Source organism: Oncorhynchus kisutch, linkage group LG9 (genome assembly GCF_002021735.2).
Source record: "Oncorhynchus kisutch isolate 150728-3 linkage group LG9, Okis_V2, whole genome shotgun sequence".
Classification (NCBI taxonomy): domain Eukaryota; kingdom Metazoa; phylum Chordata; class Actinopteri; order Salmoniformes; family Salmonidae; genus Oncorhynchus; species Oncorhynchus kisutch.
The window spans coordinates 14,091,109-14,114,040 of record NC_034182.2 but is presented as its reverse complement, the minus strand read 5'-3'; the positions used below and the strand labels follow the sequence as shown (position 1 = coordinate 14,114,040).

General features: G+C 43.0%; 1 protein-coding gene across 1 annotated transcript; it reads right to left on the bottom strand.

Moving 5' to 3' along the window:
• Nucleotides 1-237: 237 nt before the first annotated feature.
• LOC109896786 (transmembrane protein 168-A) lies at nucleotides 238-19,716 on the bottom strand. The gene is made up of 5 exons (XM_020491137.2): nucleotides 19,596-19,716; nucleotides 17,935-19,237; nucleotides 10,097-10,239; nucleotides 4,044-4,318; nucleotides 238-2,449 (listed from the first exon to the last, which is right to left on the bottom strand). The coding sequence occupies exons 2-5, from the start codon at nucleotides 19,096-19,098 to the stop codon at nucleotides 1,902-1,904; spliced, it is 2,130 nt and encodes a 709-aa protein (XP_020346726.1). The 5' UTR covers nucleotides 19,099-19,237; nucleotides 19,596-19,716; the 3' UTR covers nucleotides 238-1,901.
• Nucleotides 19,717-22,932: the final 3,216 nt, after the last annotated feature.

The window sequence follows — 22,932 nt, the reverse complement described above, 5'->3', positions numbered from 1 at the left end:
GGGTCTTGTCCTCTCTCATGCCCCATTTCATGATTCATCTTTCCCACTCTTGCTTTTTATTTTTCCTCTCTCCCTCTACACATCCTATCAAACCACAACTAATAGACAAGCAATTATGTAGAGGCGACTGGGCCCAATTTAACCCATTGAACGTGCTTTCCAAACTAAACCGACAGACTCCTTTCATCTCTGAGGTAAACTTCCCATTTCAATGCCCAGGTAAATACCAGAATGTTGCGCAGCTGCACAGGCTTTTATTTGACAAAAAGGCAATTACTTTCAATAGATACGTGATCAACGTTTTACATATTCACTTTATTATTCCAGCATAATCTGAGATAAGGCATCACATTGGTTCTTATCAGGACATCAAAGACATAGCGAGACAAAAAGCTCGGCTTTCATTTATATGTAGAATAATACAATTGGACCTTTTTTGCATAAACATCACAGTGTATCATAAAGGCAGCATCGCAGCGAGAGTGAGAGAGAGCACCAAATGAAGCAGAAAGGTTGGCCAATATGGGTCACCATGGCCATCGCAACCAATGAGGGCACAGTGATTCAATGATAGGCTACATGTGGTGAGTCATTGTTTTAACGGTGGATTTGACTCAAAAACAACTGCAGCAAAGTGGCGCCAGGCAGGGAGCTGTGTACTGTATATCCCTGCAGCTATATGGATCCTGTCAGGCTGACCAATTGTCAACACTCCCTCCTCCTACTCACACTGATGCAGCACATTTATAAAATGAATGTTTAAAAAAACAAATCAATGAATTAACCACATTTGTGGTGATCCATCTAATGGAACAGAATTGGGTGCTAAAATAAGGCTTTCGTCTCATAATTTTAAATAGTCAGTCAACAGAAACCAACACCAAATGCAAGGCAAGACACAAATCTTGAAAATTGTCCCAAAATCTTTGGCTAGACATTTTTAATTGTAAAATCTGTAAGGTATCAGTTTCAAAAGGGGAAATAAAAATGACAAACGATTTACAAAAATCTTCCCAGAAAAAAACACTTATGAAATAATTATATATTACACTTTCAAAATAAAGCACAATGTCCCGAGAAAGTTCAATTCACAAAGTAACACAATCTATAGGGTGGATGTCAGTAAACCATAGATACACAGAATATTGTGGAGATTGTCTACTTGTACCATTTAGATACAAGGCCCACACTAGCATGGTTGAAGTCTATGGCAATAAGACTGATTGCGGTGATTGTCTATAGCTTTACCATAGAAAGCAGGCCTATTGTGGTGACTGTACTTTACCACATATTCTATTGGTGATTGTCTACACATAACTTACCATAGATCATAGGTCAACACATTTACATTTTAGCCACTTAGCAGACGCTCTTATCCAGACCAACTTACATGAGCAATTAGGGTTAAGTGCCTTGCTCAAGGCCACATCGACAAGATTGTTCACCTAGTCGGCTCGGGGATTTGAACCAACGACCTTTCGGTTACTGGCCCAACCCTCTTAACCGCTAGGCTACCTGCTGAAACTCCATTGTGATCTCCTTGCCTGGCTACCCATCCACATTGCTCCGTCCAACAGATGTTTTTTCTCCACGATGAGTCTGGATTTGCCCCCCCCCCTGACGATTTCTAGAACGCGAACACAATCTGACCAATCTGATTGGCCCCAGAAACAGATGGGTTGGGCCAGAGCCGGACTACCCGATGACGTTATTTACTTTGATTCTCTGATTGGATCGTCTATAACAAATCTAACCAATCACTGATGAATTTGTTTTGAAGTCAACTTCTAGGATGACAGCTTCAGACTTAAAGTAGGTAGCGATTGATAGAGCAGAGGAATTCAATTCAGGGTGAGTGGTCAGGCAAGTGATCTCCCAGGCAGACAGACAGCTCAGTCAGTCTATGAGTGGACCAGTTTGATGCCATGTCCCGTGTCTAGTATATTGGGAGGGAACCAGCCCAGTTTGAGTCGCCTGAAGCACCTCAGACACACACCACACAGCCAGAGGAGGTTGAGCCCACAGCACCAGTTGGATAGGTGCACCAGAGGATAGGTAGCCTGGGGGAAGTGGGTCTTCCAGTGCTCGGCCAGGTCGCTCCCTGTGGGAAGATGGAGCGTGTAGTCGCTCCAGTGTTTCGACACGCCGTAGGCCGCCGCCACCGCCCTGTCCTTCTCCGACCACTGGGTGGTGCTGTCCGGGTTGCAGTTGAACTCCACCCACTCCGAGGTGAAGTCCCCAAGGCGGGGGGCGACCCCGCCTTCGATGTCGCCAGCGGGGGTGAGCCCGGCCCCTTGCACGGCCAAGTAGACTCCCTCCGTCCTGCGGACCTCCTTTACCCAGGGCATGGAGTTCTCTGTGTCCAGGACCAGGATGAGACGGGAGGTGAAGCCGCTGTTCTTCTCCTTCCACCACTCCAGCAGCTGCTCCAGACGCAGAGAGTCTCCTCCTGGTAGAGAGAGAAATAAAACATTGTAATAACCACAACCCTAGTCTTAGGCTGGGACAAACAAGGAACAACCATTTGCGAACAGCTGATATGTTCTATATCAGAACAGGCACAATGTAAACAAAAGGAACATGTGAATAGTCAAGTTATTGGTCCAATCCTCTCTATCGTTATTCTGTGTACCGTCTACAACTACACACCTGTATGGCCTATCCCTAGTCTAAGGCACCTAAATCTTGAGTTATAGGGACTGCTCTCTGTTTGGGCACCCTTCCTCTGTGGCAGAAACGTGAGCGGAGTACGAGTGTGTATATGTGCACGTGAGTAGCCTATGTGATTGAGTGTGAGTGCCAGAGACACCCCCCCCCCCCCGCTCTTCCCAGTCCGTTCTGTAAAGCTCCAACGCCAGCCAGAGCCTGGGTTGTTTTCCACTCGGCCTCCACTGCTCAAACACTGTGACATGGGGTATGACACGCAGTATCCTTCATGAGGATTAATACGGCAGTGGGCTCCATGGCAGGAAGATTAAGAGGTGCCCGTAGATGGTGCCAAGATATTTCTTTACAGTTTGGGAGCTGCTCAGAAAGGGACTGGTTAGGAGGAGTGATACTGTGTGGTCGCAACACACTGATGCTTAAAGTACAATTTGGGAGCAGTGGTGTGGTGTACTGTGGCCGCGTTGATGTTTTGACACATATTACTAGAAGACTTAGTTGGTCCGTAGTCGGATCTGTATCTTTAGGAAAACAATACATACACGTTTTTTTTGTATTGACCCCGCATGTTAGGAGTTTAGTAGCTAGTTTGATAACAAAGGTTACTGTAATCATAGCTTAGAATGTACAGTATGATACAAATATATTCCTTCCTCAGTCCATTAAATAATAATTGGTTAATGGGTCAATAATAATACTAATTAACTACACTTATTACAGCTGACTTGCCCGATGAGCCACGACGACTGTCTGCATGTATTTGATTAAGGTAGGTGGTTAAGGTAGGTGGTTACGGTAGGTGGTGAGTAAGTAATGGACATTAAAGACAAAAGGTAAAAGTGGTCTGGGTTCATGTTGAAAAGGAAAAGTTACGAGTGGGAGTACATTAATGGTCTAGTCATGTTTAATTGTCACTGAGCTTGTCTTGCACCATGCAGTGATAAAGCGTGGGCGTGTGTCGGCAGCCACTGAAGACAAACTTCAGTTATCACACTGGGAAAATGTTGGACTCTTCATTTCTACTAAGTCGCCATGGATTAATGAAAAGTACAGGCACACACTGTATCTGGCAGACTACTAAATATTGTGTGCTTGTTCTAACTACTGCTGTTGTTGTTCTAGACATTTCTCAAAAACGAATGAAAAACGTTTAAATGTTTGTCAAAAACAAAAATATACTATTCTACACTTATCATCATGTTCTATTCAAACATTTAACCTTAATTTTATCCTGTATTTGTTTTTTTTCATGTTTGATCTAGTCTGGAAATAAGTAGGTGTAAAATAAACACTGATAGACGATGAGAGACAGAGATAGGCAAGAAGCTTGTCTGCTGGTTTTCAGCCAGCCAGCCTCTGTAAGCTATGGTGACCCTCACCTGCCAGTGCCCAGGCCCCGGTGCGCTGCGTATGCCCGCTGTAGAACACCACGTATGTATCATGGCGGGGCCCGTCGGCCGTGCGAAGCTCCAGGAAGGCCTTGAGTTTGGCCTGCAGGGCCTCCAAAGTCACCCCGCTGGTGGAGTAGTCACAGCCAAACGTTTCGATCATGTGGTGGGAGAAGAGGTGCTGCACACTGTTCAACATGCCCGTGGAGCGCACGTTCAGCTCCTGCACCTGGTCCGGAGGTAGGAGGGTGGGCTGGCCGTCTGGGCTGTGGAGGGAAAAGAGAGGATGAGAGGATAGGTGGAGGAAAGGAGAGAACGAGAATTAATATGAGCAGAGAATGGCAAGTGGAGACGGAGAGCGGAATTGAAAAGAGGAAGACGAGGAGAATGTAGAGAATGAAAAGGAATAGAGGTGAAAGAGAGGTGAAGGCACTGGCAGTACAGTAGAGATGGAACATGAGATAATATGAATTTGTGTGTGTGTGCATGTGCATGTCTGTGTGTGTGAGTAAGGCTAAGATGAGCGAGAATAACGATGGAGATGAGTCCTGACCCAACAACAAGATTCAGAGGTTAAAACAGAGCCACCTGTTTGATCCGGCACACCTCTTTCTCTCCATCCCACAGCACCAGGCATGAGGGCAGGAGTCAAGGCTGCCCCAGTCTCCGTCACTCAACATAGCCCCACTCACTCTGTATCTCTGTGCCTGGCATTACTCACGACTTTCTCCATTCAATCATAGAGACATCTACATAACTCAAAGCACATCATCTTAAAGCAGAGTTATTATGATCTTGAGAGAGACTTTGGGCTGGATAGATTGGAGAGAGTTCTGTTTAAATAATGACTAGATTTTGACTGAGTAGTTGTATTGAGATGACTGGGGACAGTGGATAACGTGGCTGTTAGAGGCTGACGTGACAGATTTGTTTCACTTACCTGGCCTTATCTATACAAAGATGGGAACATATTAGTCTCCTACTATCTCCTTCCCTCTGTCCTCCCTCTCTAAAAGCATGTCTCTCTCTCTCTCTCCCCTGCACCCTCTCACTTTGTCCCTGTCTGATTTTCTCTCCTTTGTTCTCTGTCCCTCGCCGTTCCCTTCTTCTCCTCCTCATCTTCCCAAGGGGCCACTTACCATTGTAAAAACATGATCTGAACCCATCAAACAGTAGATAATACACTGCTATATTCTCAACATTCTCTCTGGTTTCCCGCTGGGGCCTACATCCAGAGCCCTGGCATACAGAGCAGATGTATGGGCCTGCATCCGAATCACCACAGAGAGATCAATCAAATCAATCGCATTTATTTATAAAGCCCTTTTTACATCATAGAGGCAGAGTCTGAAATGGCACCCTATTCCCTACATAGGGTTTTAGTCAAAAGTAGTGCACTATGGGTCCTAGTCAAAGGGATAGGGTACCATTTTGGACAAAGAGTGGCCCTGCCTGGTCATAAACACATTTTCCATCCACAGCCACTTAGTATGCCAGGGAGAGAGCAGCCTAAGGGGGGAAACATTAGGGCCATGTTTATTGGGATATTTTTCCACTTGGTTTGTCCAGTGAGGGAATTGAAATTATGGTCTGTCCCTCTGGATGCTGTAAAGATAAGATTTAATTATTTTTTTTTTTTTTTACTTGGGTGCAGGGAAGTAATGATTGTGGAGAAGAATAAAGTAAATGTGTGTCTGTGCGTGTGAGGTCTGTGTGCGTGTGAGGTCTGTGTACGAGTGTCAGAGTTTCCATTAGGAAAATGTGGCGTCTTGACTTTTGATCGGCAGTACTTTAATTTAACAGACATTTGAGAAATTTACCGGACCCATATGCATTGGGCGCATAACCTGATTAGGGTGTCCGCCCACTGACAAAAATCACATTTAGATCATTTGTCGTCACAGAACATGCAACTCGAGGACATAACAGCATCCTTCTTACCGAATTCCAATGCGCACTTTTAAGATATAAGAATAACTGCCACATTCACTTTTCATCAGCCAACAAGACGAGTAACGAACAGCAAAATCACTAGCCTACGTCAATGCAATATCCCCCATAGTCGAAAGGTTGACCTATTCTTATGAACGCTTGTCGTTCAATGCGAGAAAGAAATAGCCTATTCCAAACAGACCCTGGGACAGTTATGAGATGATAGATCCCAAATTCATACAACTAGTAGGCCTCGGCTACATAAAAAAAAATGTAACAAATTTAAAAGCAATGAGTCTGATGCAACAGATCAGAATGTTTAGCTTAAAATGTTGATAAACTATTATTTCTTCACAGTATAAGCTTAGCAAAGCACACAAGGCAGTAAGCTACACAGATATGTTTGTTCCGTAATGCAATTAGCGGAAAAATACAGTTGTCAAATGCAAACTGCACATGCAAGCGGTTTCATGTGACAGAGATACAAATATCTGTTAGAAATATGGAAAGAGGGGAGATCTAAAGATTCAAGAACTAGCATGGGTTGCTAATATGACTAGAGCTGTGTTCGAATACCCATACTAACATTCTGTATACTATACACTTCATGAATATATACTACATACTATTAGTTCATTTTAGTATACTGTAAATGAACGGTATCGTTTCAGTTGAGCGTACTAGCGCTTTGCCTGTCTACCAGAAGTTGATGCTGTTGCTATGCAACCTCTTGCTAGTTTGTTAGCATAAAAAATGACCAGCTAGACATCTTACGATTTCGGGTGTGTTTGCAAATTCTATCTGGAGTGAAAGAGTGTGCTCTGGCAGTTCGTAAATTCAGAGTGTTGTCAGATTGTCCATTCATAAATTGAGTGTTTCACCCTCGGAACGTTCAGCGCGCACACTGGACACTCTGGCCGAGGAGTAGGGTTGATCCGAGTGTTCACTGGCAGTCAAGCACCCAAGCTAACTGACTGATGATGTTGGCTAGCTACTTCCAACCACAAATGAGAGAACACCTCACTCTAACCATTTTACTTGCCCTAGCAGAGCTGGTTAGGCTGTTTTCATGTTATCCAGAGCGTTGGTGACTGGAAACAATTTAATGACGCTTTTTTTTGGCCAACGTTTACTGCCACTGGCCATATTCAACGGGTGTTGAGTGTTCCTAAATTCATCAGTTATTCTGCGCTCTGGCACACTCAGACGAGAGTGTTCTGAAATCGGGGGGAGGTAGCCTGAATTAACCATGTCCATTGAAACACACAATGACTATGCCACTTAGCTAAGAATGATGTGAATAGTTAGATAGAAAATAGTTAGTAAGATATCAGATAGTTAAAATACAGCCTGGCAAGTTCTATGTATTAGTAGCCAACTAGCTAACATACTGCTGTAATGCTATGCTCTTTATAAGGATAGCGTAGTTAAAATTGTCAGCCAACGTAACTTACTTGAAAAGACAGGACTTTATTACATTGCTCAACATTTTCTTAACGTTTGTCATAATGTTAAGAAAAGCAATGAAGCAATGAATTTGTATCCTTTCTCGTCGGACTTTGGCTGCATTTTTTCCGACATTTTCTTCAAATGTGAAAACGTTGTGAAGCCACACCCATTTTCTGAAGAATTGCATCATGGACCCTAAAAGCACGGAAATAGTGTACACTGCTCGAATACTTTGTATTTTGGCGAATTTAGTACGACATCTGTGAACTTTTGGCATACTAACTATATCCATACTTTATACTCACATCAAAAATAGTATGGTTAGTATCGAACACAGCTTAGGATTGTGCATTTGGTTACTGGACAATGAAAGAAAGTTGATTTGAAAACCAATAGAACATGAGAGAAATAGGCTACATGCCTCATAATATGAAGTAAAAGGTTTCAAACAGTTAAATATATGTTTTCAAAATGCATACTGCTCCAGCTCATTGCAAAGTGGTGTGTGACATGCTGAAGCCTGCCTATACCGTTGCCTATATGCACTTGAATGGCGAATGAGAAGCGTGCTTCAATTACGAATGGGAAGCCTGCTTCAATTTTAATCGTGGCCATCAAAACAGTTTAATACGCAATTGCATTTAGAATTGGTACGCAATGATTGGGCTTATAAAAGCAAGTTTCACTCCAGCAGCAACAAATTAGCTGTTTGAGAAGCTGTAACAGCAGTTCTCGCGCTGTGTGTAGAGGTTGACCGACTATGATTTTTCAACAATACCGATTGGAGGACCAAAACAAGCCGATACCGATTAATCTGAATCTTAATTTTTATATATTTGTAATAATGACAATTACAGCAATACTGAATGAACACTTTCATTTGTAACTTAATATAATACATAAATAACATCTACTTAGTCTCAAATAAATAATGAAACATGCTCAATTTGGTATAAATAATGCAAAAACACAAATAAAGTAAAAGTGCAATATGTGCCATGTAAAAAAGCTAACGTTTAAGTTCCTTGCTCATGTGACCGATGTGAAATGGCTAGCTAGTTAGCGGTGGTGCGCGCTAATAGTGTTTTGATCGGTGACATTCGTTCTGAGACCTTGAAGTAGTGGTTCCCCTTGCTCTGCAAGGGCCGTGGCTTTTGTGGCGCGATGGGTAACGATGCTTCGTGAGTGACTGTGGTTGATGTGTGCAGAGGAGCCCAGGTTGGAGCGAGGAGAGGGACGGAAGCTATACTGTTACACTCAGAACATGAGAACACATGAAAGCTGGTGGTTCAATACTCCCAGTTCTTCAATATTCCCAGTTAAGAAGTTTTAGGTTGTAGTTATTATAGGAATTATGACGCGTCGACTATTTCTCTCTATACCATTTGTATTTCATATACCTTTGACTATTGGATGTTCTAATAGGCACTTTAGTATTGCCAGCCTAATCTCAGGAGTTGATAGGCTTAAACAGCTCTGTGACTCAAGCATTGCTATGAGCTGCTGGCAAACGCAGTAAAGTTTGAATGAATGCTCACGAGCCTGCTGACTCTTACCACCGCTCAGTCAGACTGCTCTATCAAATATCAAATCATAGACTTAATTATAATATAATAAGCACAGAAATATGAGCCTTTGGTCATTTAAATGGTCAAATCTGGAAACTATCATTTCGAAAACAAAACGTTTACTCTTTCAGTGAAATACGGAAAGGTTCTGTATTTTATTGAACGGGTGGCAACCCTAAGTCTAAATATTGCTGTTACATTGCACAACCTTCAATGTTATGTCATAATTATGTAAAATTCTGGCAAATTAGTTTGCAACGAGCCAGGCGGCCCAAACTGTTGCATATACCCTGACTCTGTGTGCAATGAACGCAAGAGAAGTGGCACAATTTCCCTAGTTAATATTGCCTGCTAACATGAATTTATTTTAACTAAATATGCAGGTTCAAAAAATATACTTCTGTGTATTGATTTTAAGAAAGGCATTGATGTTCATGGTTAGGTACATTCGTGCAACGATTGCTTTTTTCGCGAATGCGCTTTTGATAAATCATCCCTCGTTTGGTGAAGTAGGCTGTGATTCGATGACAAAATTAACAGGCACCGCATTGATTACATGCAAAGCAGGACAAGCTAGTTAACCTAGTGATATCATCAACCATGTGTAGTTAACTAGTGATTATGTGAAGATTGATTGCTTTTTATAAGATAAGTTTAATGCTAGCTAGCAACTTACCGTGGCTCATTGCTGCACTCGCGTAACAGGTGGTCAGCCTGCCACGCAGTTTCCTCGTGGAATACAATGTAATCGGCCATAATCAGCGTCCAAAAATACAGATTACCAATTGTTATGAAAACTTGAAATCGACCCCAATTAGTCGGCCATGCCAATTAATCGGTCGACCTCTAGCTGTGTGACAAATTTTCCACTCATATGCTGTGCGCGTGTGATAAACATAACGAATAACGAAGATACACACGCGACAATTTAATTCCACAACATTTTGCACATTAACTTATAGACCGATAAGCATGTATTTGCAAATGTATTTGTTTTTGCCAAAAGCTGGCTATTACCGGCTAACGGAGACCCTGGTGTGTGTGAGTTCAGTGTACATGTGTCTACGTAGTCTTTATATGTGCGTGTGTACGGACCTGCTGTAGCTGGTAGGGACGACGAGAGCGTAGCCCACACATGTGCCCCCCAGGCAGCTGCCCAACTCATGGAAGAGCCCGTGGGCCAGAGACTCCAGAGGGAGGACCACCAGGAACACACTCATGAACACACCATTTGAGGGCTGCAACACAAGAGAGCAATTCATGTGATTTTTAAAAAATGTTTTGAAACAAGAGAATTTGGCTATTTAGATACAGACATAACACAATTCCATCACAAGGCTTCAGCTCAAAACACCCTTCAAAGACACTCAAGTGAAGCTGTGGGAATGAGTGAGAATGAAGCTTTTTCAAAGATAGTCTAAGTGAATTCCAAGGCCACATCTATAGGCCTACCCAATGGACTCTGTTATACAAATTCACCAAGCTGTTAAAATTCAGTAAATAAACATAAATTACACAGAAACAATAGGCATCGAAATTATTTTATGACGTTGCCATGACAATTTCCATGTAGCCTTGTGTTTCTTCAATTACACTTGTGTTACATTCACATTTGCAATTAAAATCCTTATTAACTCTTTCCTCAATCTGACTTGTCCAATTAGCGAGGCACCAGCAAGGTTACCACATCACTTCAGAGCTCCCTGCTTCATTATTAGCTCGTCAGTTTTGGATGGAGGCAGCAGACCTCTTGTTAAATTCAGCTCCGACTGCCCAAGGCCTCACAGCTGGTCCATCATCATCTCCTCAGTCCTGATTTGACATCGCAACACTGAAGCTCTTATGCCATCCCAGCCTTCAAGCCCTTTTATTGTAGAGCAGGCCTATATTAAAGAAAAATAATTCAAGGCTATAGCTAGGCCTACATGTTTGGTAACACGGACACTGAATTGTATATTTGACTATGATGAGTGTGTGAGTGGGTAAGTATTATTGCTTAAAGAAATGCTACAGTACTTTGGTGACTAAGAAATATAAATATTTAACCTCCCACCTTGGGCTGGATGTGACAATGTGTAGTTCATACATGCATCATCTATTGGCAGAATTACTGCCACCTTAATTAGCCACGAAATCCCTAGTTTGAAAGTGACTGCTTTTTTGAAGCTGCGCTGCGCCATTTTCCCTACACCCCCCCCCCCCCCCCCACACATGGGCCAGACTCCTAGCAATTAGAGTTCTAGCCAATACGCTTCCTCCCCTCGCATTTGAGTGACAGCTAGAAAGACGCCTGCCCATCGTTATCCAAAGAGGTTGCAGTGCGGGGCCAACGACTCAGTGGACACAGCAGAGAGAGCGAGCGAGAGGGAGAGGGAGAGAGAGAGAGAGAGAGAGTAATTACGTGGTGCACATAGCTGCACATATGTGACGTAGTACACCATTTTTGGACACCACTTTTGGCTCGTGAGTAATACTTTCAGAACAACCGGCTAAAAAGTATACAAAAGGTACAGGAGAATCTCTTTAAGGGTAGTTCCATTTCAGCAAGCCATGACACCCACCATCTCCGATTGTTGTTGAAATAGTTTCTGTCGCATTCTTGCAAACATTATTTTGTTGAAAAGACTATTTGAACTCTGAGCAATTAAGCTAATTGATTGCATCCAAATTGGCGATTTCAATCATAGGATTCATATAATATTAATTAAATATAATACCCAACATCTGATTTGGACCAAACTACTTAAAAATACTAAGAGGTGAGGAATCCAAATAAAATCGGCAAAAGCCACCCATGTACCCCACCCAAACCAAGCTCACTCCAACCGCCAGTATACAGTATCAGTTCTCTATGTTTGACAAGTATTATGAAGCGTATGAAGCTTTTTTCCACCATAAATTTGTGTGAAAGTACCAGGTTTTGTCCACTAGATGCTGCTGTTCCTGCTCGTATTGCCACAGCCTTTTATACATTTTACAGGTCGCTTGTACTTATTAAAGGTCGTTTCTATCCCAATATCAAATAATTTCTGAGTAACAATTAAGTACCTTGATTGATTTAAATAAAAAATGGTCAAAAATAACAAGGACAAAAAAGCTTCTTCGCAAAGAGCAATTTCTCAAGCAAGAATTTTGCTCGGATTGTCTGGGAGTGGTCTGAGTAGGGAGGGGAAAATTGAAATTAGCTGAGAGATTTGGAACGGTTTCTTATTAGTCTATTTACTAATTTACCATCTGATGTCAACAGTCAGGCCAAATCTCCATCCCACCAAAACAGGCAGAAATTTCAGGCGGCCTTTTCAAGTCAAACTTTATTTGTCACGTGCCAAATACAACAGGTGTAGTCCTTACTGTGAAATACTTACTTTCAAGTCCTTAACCAACAGTGCAGTTCAAGAAAGAGTTAAGAAAATATTTACCAAATAAACTAAAGTAAAAAATTATTAAAAAGTAACAATAACGAGGCTATATAAAAGGGGGGTACCGGTACCGAGTCAATGTGCAGGGGTACAGGTTAGTTGAGGTAATATGTATATGTAGGTAGGGTGGGAATGACTATGCATAGATAATAAACAGCGAGTAGCAGCTTGCCGTGCGGTAGCAGAGAAAACAGTCTAAGACAATTTTTGGGGCTTTCCTCGGACACCGCCTAGTATATAGGTCCTGGAAGGCAGGAAGCTTGGCCCCAGTGGTGTACTGGGCCGTACGCACTACCCTCTGTAGCGCCTTATGGTCAGATGCCGAGCAGCTGCCATGCCAGGCGGTGATGCAACTGGTAAGGATGCTCTTGATGGTGCAGCTGTATAACTTTTTGAGGATCTGGGGACCCATGTGAAATCCTTTCAGTCTTCTAGAGGGGGGAAAGGTGTTGTCGTGCCCTCTTCACGACTGTCTTGGTGTGTTTGGACCACAACAGTTCGTTGGTGATGTGAACACCATGGAACTTGAATCTCTCGACCCGCTCCACTACAGCCCCCTCGATGTTAAAGGGGGCCTGTTCAGCCCGCCATTTCCTATAGTCCACGATCAGCTCCTTTGTCTTGATCACATTGAGGGAGATGTTGTTGTCCTGACACCACACTGCCAGGTCTCATCGTTGTCGGTGATCAGGCCTACCACTGTTGTGTCATCAGCAAACTTAATGATGGTGTTGGAGTCATGTTTGGCCACGCAGTCGTGGGTGAACAGGGAGTACAGGAGGGGACTAATCACACACCCCTGAGGGACCCCAGTGTTGAGGATCAGCGTGGCAGACCTGTTGTTGCCTACCCTTACCACCTGGGTGTGGCCCGTCACGAAGTCCAGGATCCAGTTGCAGAGGGAGGTGTTTAGTCCCAGGGTCCTTAGCTTACTGATGAGCTTTGTGGGCACTATGGTGTTGAACACTGAGCTGTAGTCAATGACCAGCATTCCCATATAGGCGTTCCTTTTGTCCAAATGGGACAGGGCAGTGTGGAGTGCGATAGAGATTGCGTCTTCTGTGGAACTGTTGGGGTGGTATGCAAATTGGAGTGGGTCTAGGGTATCCGGGATGTGAGCCATGACCAGCCTTTCAAAGCACTTGGGAGAGGTTGAAAATGTCAGTGAAGACACTTGCCAGTTCGTTTAGGCATGCCTTGAATACACGTCATGGTAATCCTTCTGGCCCAGCGGCTTTGTGAATGTTGACCTGTTTAAAAGGTCTTGCTCACATCGGCTACAGCGAGTATTATCACAGTCATCTGGAACTGCTGGTGCTCTCATGCATGCTTCAGTGTTGCTTGCCTCGAAGCGAGCATAAAAGGCATTTCACTCGTCCGATAGGCTCGCGTCACTAGGCAGCTTGTTTCTGGGTTTCTCTTTGTAGTCTGTAATAGTTTTAAAGCCCTGCCACATTCGACAAGCATCAGAGCCGGTGTAGTAGGATTCAATCTTAATCCTGAAGTGAAGCTTTGTCTCTGATGGTTCGTCTCTGAGGGCACTAAAAGGGCATTATCATTTTCACAATTTCGCAGTATTATTCCTACCTCATAGTGTGGAAATATATAAAACACAAGGGGACGGAAATCACATTTTTGACTGCACAGGGCCTTTAAATGGACCCATTGCAACTTTAGATAGAAAACCAACAGCTTTTGCTCATGATTAAAATAAATGGTGGGTCATAGCTTAAAGGGATATAGCGAGATTCTAACAATTTGTTTTCTACCTACCCAGACAAACTCATGGATAGCATGTTAATATCTCTGCGTGCAGTATTAAGGATTTTTATTTTTTTTTGCAAGCCAATGATGATGCTACTTGCCTAGCATTAACGCAATAACTGGAAGTTTACAGGTACAGTAGTATAAGATGGCTGGAGATCTTATATGATGTGGCAAATAGTTGCTACAGTGTAGCCTGTTATGCTAATAGCAGATTACAGAGTAAAGCTAAAAAATGTATGGCTCTTTATGTAAGGAGATAGGCATATTAAAGTGCTAATTAACTTGGTCATGGTTGAGAGCAGAAGCAGCTCTCCTTTCCGGCTTGGGACTGTCTTGTGAATGCATGCCAGGCCTCTAGCAAACGTCAGTCTCTGGGGCTTACGTGACGCTTGATGTTTCAATGTTGATGATGCCACTCGTCTTGCTTTGTTACTAGGCTATGCAGCTATCATGGTCAGGTCTGTCTAATAAGATAATTAAAATCCTCTCAATGAGGAAAAACCCAAATAAATGAAAAGCTCAGATCAATCAGCTGATCAATAAACCAACTGATTTATCAATCCATCTTTTCATTCATTAGTTGAACATATTAGTTTAACATATACAGTGGCTTGCGAAAGTGTTCACCCCCTTCACATTTTTCATATTTTGTTGCCTTACAAACTGGAATTAAAATAGATAGTTTGTATCATTTGATTTAAACAACATTCCGACCACTTTGAAGTTGCAAAATATGTTTTCTTGTGAAACAAACAAGAAATAAGACACAAAAAAAATAAAACTTGAGGGTGCATAACTATTCAACCCCCAAAGCCAATACTTTGTAGAGCCACCTTTTGCAGCAAATTACAGCTGCAAGTCTATTGGGGTATGTCTCTATAAGCTTGGTACATCTAGCCACTGGGATTTTTGACCATTCTTCAAGGCAAAACTGCTCCAGCTCCTTCAAGATGGATGGGGTCCGCTGGTGTACAGCAATCATTAAATCATACCACATATTCTCAATTGGATTGAGGTCTGGGCTTTGACTAGGCCATTCCAAGACATTTACATGTTTCCCCTTAAACCACTTGAGTGTTGCAGTACGCTTAGGGTCATTATCCTGCTGGAAGGTGAACCTCCGTCCCAGTCTCAAATCTCTGGAAGACAGAATCAGGTTTTCCTCAAGAATTTCCCTGGATTTAGCGCCATCCATCATTCCTTCAATTCTGACCAGTTTCCAAAACCCTGCGGATGAAAAACACCCCCAAAGCATGATGCTGCCACCACCATGCTTCACTGTTGGGATGTTATTCTCAGGGTGATGAGGTGTTGTGTTTGCGCCAGACATAGCGTTTCCATGATGGCCAAAAAGCTACATTTTTGTCTCATCTGACCAGAGTACCTTCTTCCATATGTTTAGGGAGTCTCCCACATGCCTTTTGTCGAACACCAAACGTGTTTGCTTATTTTTTTTCTTTCAGCAATGGCTTTTTTCTGGCCACTCTTCTGTAAAGCCCAGCTCTGTGGTGTACAGCTTAGTGGTCCTATGGACAGATATTCAAATCTCCACTGTTGAGCTTTGCAGCTCCTTCAGGGCTATCTTTGGTCTCTTTGTTGCCTCTGATTAATGCCCTCCTTGCCTGGTCCGTGAGTGTTGGTGGGCAGCCCTCTCTTGACAGGTTTGTTGTGGTGCCATATTCTTTTTAAAAAATGGATTTAATGGTGCTCTGTGGGATGTTCAAAGTTTCAGATTTTCTTTATAACCAAACCCTGATCTGTACTTCTCCACAACTTTGTCCCTGACCTGTTTGGAAAGCTCCTTGGCCTTCATGGTGCCGCTTGCTTGGTGGTGCCCCTTGCTTAGTGGTGTTGCAGACTCTGAAGCCTTTCAGAAAAGGTGTATACAGTGAGGGAAAAAAGTATTTGATCCCCTGCTGATTTTGTACGTTTGTCCACTGACAAAGAAATAATCTGTCTATAATTTTAATGGTAGGTTTATTTGAACAGTGAGAGACAGAATAACAAAACAAAAAAACGCATGTCAAAAATGGATTTGCATTTTAATGGGGGAAATAAGTATTTGACCCCCTCTCAATCAGAAAGATTTCTGGCTCCCAGGTGTCTTTTATACAGATAATAAGCGAAAGTATTCACCCCCCTTAAAGGGAGGGCTCCTAATCTCCGCTTGTTACCTGTATAAAAGACACCTGTCCACAGAAGCAATCAATCAGATTCCAAACTCTCCACCATGGCCAAGATCAAAGAGCTCTCCAAAGATGTCAGGGACAAGATTGTAGACCTACACAAGGCTGGAATGGGCTACAAGACCATCGCCAAATGGCTTGGTGAGAATGTGACAACAGTTGGTGTGATTATTCGCAAATGGAAGAAACACAAAAGAACTGTCAATCTCCCTCAGCCTGGGGCTACATGCAAGACCTCACCTCGTGGAGTTGCAATGATCATGAGAACGGTGAGGAATCAGCTCATAACTACACGGGAGGATCTTGTCAATGATCTGGGATCATAGTTACCAAGAAAATATCCTGCAGCGCCCGCAAGGTCCCCCTGCTCAAGAAAACACATATACATGCCCGTCTGAAGTTTGCCAATGAACATCTGAATGATTCAGAGGACAACTGGGTGAAAGTGTTGTGGTCAGATGAGGCCAAATTGGAGCTCTTTGGCATCAACTCAACTCGCTGTGTTTGGGGGAGGAGGAATGCTGCCTATGACCCCAAGAACACCATCCCCACCGTCAAACATGGAGGTGGAAACATTATGCTTTGGAGGTATTTTTCTGCTAAGAGGACAGGATAACTTTACCGCATCAAAGGGGACGATGGACGGGGCCATGTGCCGTCAAATCTTGGGTGAGAACCTCCTTCCCTCAGCCAGGGAATTGAAAATGGGTCGTGGATGGGTATTCCAGCATGACAATGACCCAAAACACACGGCGAAGGCAACAAAGGAGTGGCTCAAGAAGAAGCACATTAAGGTCCTGGAGTGGCCTAGCCAGTCTCCAGACCTTAATCCCACAGAATATCTGTGGAGGGAGCTGAAGGTTCGAGTTGCCAAACGTCAGCCTCGAAACCTTAATGACTTGGAGAAGATCTGCAAAGAGGTGTGGGACAAAATCCCTCCTGAGATGTGTGCAAACCTGGTGGCCAACTACAAGAAACGTCTGACCTCTGTGATTGCCAACAAGGGTTTTGCCACTAAGTCATGTTTTGCAGAGGGTCAAATACTTATTTCCCTCATTAAAATGCAAATCAATTTATAACATTTTTGACATGCGTTTTTCTGGATTATTTTGTTGTTATTCTGTCTCTCACTGTTTAAATAAACCTACCATTACAATTATAGACTGATCATTTCTTTGTCAGTGGCCAAACATACAAAATCAGCAGGGGATCAAATATTTTTTTCCCTCACTGTATATACTGAGATCATGTGACAGATCATGTGACACTTAGATTGCACACAGGTGGACTTTAACTAATTATGTGACTTCTGAAGGTAATTGGTTGCACCATATCTTATTTAAGGGCTTCATAGCAAAGGGAGTGAATTCATAGTTTATTTTTTTCATTTCACTTCACTAATTTGGGCTATTTTGTGTATTTCCATTACATTAAATTAAAATCCATTTAAATTACAGGATGTAATGCAACAAAATATGAAAAACACCAAGGGGGATGAATACTTTTGCAAGGCACTGTATTACCCTGCCAATTCACCATTTGCCACTATGTAGCATCTTACCTGCCAGGACACAGCTGCCAGTATGGCTGTGGACACCAGGCTGAAGAAGACCAGGCGTTCAGAGATCAGGCAGAAGTGTCTCATCCCCCGCGAGGCCATGACCCGGTCCAGGCTGCGTGTGTCTGACTGCTGGATCGAGCGCGTCTTCTGACATTCACTCAGCTTGGTGTGGAAGCCCCATAGTGTGATCAGCAGCACCACATGGCAGACTGTCCAAAACAGGCCAAACACACAGAATCCAGGGATCACCAGGTACCACAGTTCTAGATGGCTCATCTTTAGAGCGGCTAGGACGAAGAAGGCTATCTCCACAAGCCCTAGAGGGAGCAGGGAGAGTCGACGCCAGACACGTCCCCAGGAAAGCAGGGGCAGCCAGCGCTCGGTGGCCCCCAGGCTGCTGAAGTAGACGTCCAAGAGGGGGTCACATATCAGACGGCCCAGGTAGCAGCCCAGGGCGAAGGGATTGGTGGTTATCCCCACGGCCTTGAAGAACAGCAGGGAGGTGACCAGGGCAAAGCAGGCCAAGTTGGGCAGGGCTAGGAGGGATTTAACACGTAGGCTCACGATCAGAGCCCCCAGCGCCACCACTAGGGCAATGAGGGCAATAGATTTGTGCATCAGCATGGTGGTGCTGGCAATTCCAAAGCCCAGGAGTTCGAGTAGCTCCTCGGACAAGAGCAGGGTGGGTTTATAGTGAACGCAGCCCATTATCCTATCAGTTAATGCCCACACCGTCCTCAAAGCCACACTAGCCAGCAGCAGGTAGTTAGTAGCTTGCTCCTTCACATTCTCCTCCAGCGAGGGACTATTGAGGAAGCACAGGAGGCCCAGAAGGAAGCCAAACCACAGGTGGAAGAGGCTGAGACTGGCTGACTCCATGGAGAAGTAGTAGTAAAGGATGCTGGCGATGCCCAGGACGAAGAGACCCAGGATGAAAATAACAAGGATCATGGGCTCGTCTGTCTTCTCCCAGCGCACGTACAGGCCCAGGCATACCGCCACCATCAGGTTGAAACTGGACAGGTAACCAAGGCAACGCACTGACGACCACATGTCCACCTCCCTGCTGGTCTCGTGCCCAGGCCCGCTCTCCTCCTCCGGCTCCAGGCGTGACATGGCTGTGTAGAGACAGTGGCTGAGGCAGTAACAGATCCTCCTGAACATTCAACTGGGGGGACTCATGATTCAATGATCAGACATAACACTGACAGTAGCAAGCTTGTGTAGGTTTTGTAGTGGACTGGGACACTTGAATTTAGGCAACATTATGGATGAGATCCAGATGAAATAGGCTATTCAGCCACTGTGAAAGGAGAACATATTTTGGGAATGTAAAAAATGTGTACATGTATTGTCATAAACACAACAATCATCCTAATTTAGCTGTCATATGTTGGCTGGATGACAAGCAAAAAACACGGACACTGTTGCTATTGACAGAAGATTAGAGCCAGTTAGCTAGCTTGCTAGGTGCTGCTGTCAATAGGACAAGAATGCCACATAGCACAACAATGGCTACCTAGTTACGCGGCGTAAGGTTGAATAAGTGATGACATCTCCCACAATTCCAGAGACATCACAGTAAAACTACTTCAATTCATTAAAGCTATTCACAAATAATTAGCGATGATAAAACGAAAGATTAATATTGAGTTGCTTACTCTTGTTTGTTGAAAAACTTTTTCGTTTCCAGTTCGTGACGTTTCCGGACTCCAAACTACGGCAAGGCTGATGAGTCAAACATACCTGGGATTTTGCGTTTGCTGAGAAAACGAATGTGGTTTGACGTCAGGTTGTCCCTCTCAATAAATTATTATTCCATTAGAGGTGACATCAATGAAAGATAATTCTTTTTTTTTAAAGAAGCACCATTCTGCACCAACTGTCATTTTTATTCAGACAACAATAATTATTTGGAACAACAATAAATAATTGTAACATTTAAAACTATATAAATATAAAAATATATACAAAATATACAAAAATAAGTAACAAAGACAAATAGAAACAAATTGTAGTATATAAATACAAATAAAAAATATAATCGAATTATTACACTATTACACCATTGCTAACAAAAAACACAAATAAAACTAAATTGCACGAATCCTATAACACACAAATGCACAAATAGAATAACACACTTATAAAGAAGAGAACCTGATTATTACATTATTGCACTTCAAACAAGAAACACACAAACTAAATTGCACAACTGCCATCTAAACCTTGACCTTTCTTGCCTTTGGGTGCCCCATAACAAGTTTTTGTTGTCCGGGCGCCCCTTACCGCCCCCCTGCAAGATGCCGCCCATGTCGCCTATACCTGAATCCGCCACTGTTAACAGTACTGATATATATATATATATTTTTTAATAAATCAAGATAATTGAAAAAATATGTCATTTTAATATTCATTGATCAGAAAAGACAACCACCTCGAGCATATACTTATTGCATCCACATCCATTGTGTGCCCTCTATGGTCTGTGAACACATCATGTGAAGGTGGCATAGTGGTGCCAAGGGGCACATCTCAAATGACACCCTGCTCAAGTAATTACTTTTCTACATACAGTAGCTCTGGTCAAATACTACACTATGTGGGAATAATCCAAGAGAAATTCCACTGGTTAATTATGATACTTTCTGGATAATTATTTTGTGGAGTAGTGTGGCTTTGTCTCAGCAGGGGCACTGTGGAGGCAGGGGTCTATTAATTTAGTATTTTTCTCTCTGCATTGTTGGGAAGGGCCCATAAGTAAGAATTTCACTGTTGTTTACAAAGCATGTGACAAATACAATTTTCTGACTGACTAGGTATAATAATGCACACACAGATACAGAGGCAGTCCTTCCTCCCACACATCACTGTGAAGCCCACAGAGCCAAGAAATGTCTGAGCTGGAGACTGGAGACACAACACGTAACACAGTCGCAGCCCTCATCAAAAATCATATCAGCGTACTGTAATTGAAGGGATTTAGGGCCCTGAGTTTTCCCCCACCATTTCATATGATGACATGACCAGGAAAACTCTAGACCGTAGTTATGAGCACCGTGTGTATCAGGACCACATAAATGTTCTGTATAGTTTACACTAAATACATTTGGTCAAGGTGAATGATACATTTGGACTTGAGGATTGTAATGTCAATAACATAAATTCAAATTCTATGGTACACATATCTGTAACCGCCAAGCCCAACTGCAGGTTTAATGTGACTATCCTCTTCTTTTTTGCACCTGGAAATCTCAAGTTGGGCTTTTAAGACCAAGATAAACCCATTGGCCTTTTGGATCATTTACGGCATTACAGAGGAGAAGCCTTTCAAAAGGTTTATTTAGGGGTTTCTGCTGATACAACATGATAAACGTAAGGATGGGATGAACATCAAGGAGAAGGCTAATTCACTATCCTGAGGCTATAAAGCATCCAAAAAGTCTGTGTGTGTGTGTGTCTCTGTGTGTGTGTGTGTGTGTGTGTGTGTGTGTGTGTGTGTGTGTGTGTGTGTGTGTGTGTGTGTGTGTGTGTGTGTGTGTGTGTGTGTGTGTGTGTGTGTCTGTGTGTGTGTGTACGTGTGTACGTGTGTGTGTATGTGTGTGTTTGTAATAGATTGACAATCAACATTCACAGCTTATACACAGCCTATGTATTGATGCACAGATAGGGTGGTATCTCAAAGTATCAGGAGGAGGGCAAAGTGAGGTTCTGCAGAGATAAGTGAGTGTGTGTTTGTGCGTTTGTGTTTGTGTGTGTGTGCTGTACCCCAGGTACTGTAAAAGTGAAATGTTAATGTCAAAGTGAGTGTGTTTCTCTCTGCTGAGCTTATTGGGGAAGAGTAAGGCAGAGTGTCGCGTGGTGTACCGGAGGGCCTGAAGGGTATGGAAGTCTCACCCGTTTACACTCTGGGGAAATCGACTGATGATAGGAAGAAAGAATACTTGTGAGTGTTTCAGAGTGTATTAAGAGGTCATCACTTTTTATAAATACACCCAATTAGTCCACTTCAACCCTGCTCTTTTTTCCTCAATGAAATATCGAGGTCGTCGTGTATTAAATAGGCCACATATTTCAGGCAAGACCACGATAACTGTTACAACAGAATTCAAGTGACCATTTTTTAAATGAGTGCAGAGTTGCTTCATCCTTAATTGAATATTTGGTTGGAACGTAAGACTATTCTTGGTAAGCAGCACAGAAAAGCAGCTCAGCAGCACCTGGCCCAACACAGCAGCAGTGCGCTGGTGTTCTGTTTCCACAAGGCAGAGAAGACTAGCTCACCCGTGATTACTTATTTTCCGAAACCCAATCAGAGCTCATGAATGGTGCCGATGTTTTCATTACTCCCTGTAGGTCACAGCACTCAATGAATGAACTCCCACATAAAGAGAGTGCGAGAGAAGTAAGGGGAGAGTGGGAGGGAGAGAGGGGTGAAGGAGACTGAGGACAGAGAGAGAGGGGAGGAGAGAGGGAGAGGGGGAGAAAGGGAGATAGAGAGTGAAAGATAAAGAAGGAGAAGGAGAGAAATAACTAGAATATATATATATAGAGAGAGAGGGAAAAAAATAGAGAGAAAGAGTGAGGTTCATCTGAATTATGCAGGGAGTCCGGGCCTCATCGCATGTTCGTCATTCTTAGATGTGCAATGAGACATGGCAAGACGACTTTACAACAACATTCTGAGGAAACATGGCCACCCTAACGGAACCACCACCATCCAGTATTCACTGTTGGAAAGTAGTGAACTACATGTAGTTCAACTAGTAATTTAACTACATTTTTTTGTGGTGTAGCTACAGTGAATTGGGAAAGTATTCAGACCCCTTGACTTTTTCCACATTTTGTTACGTTACAGCCTTATTCTACAGCCTTATTACAGCCTTATTCTTGATTAAATAGTTTTTTCCCCTAATCAATCTACACAGAATACCCAATAATTGCAAAGCAAAACAGGTTTTTAGACATTTTTGCTAATATATTAAAAATACAAACTTG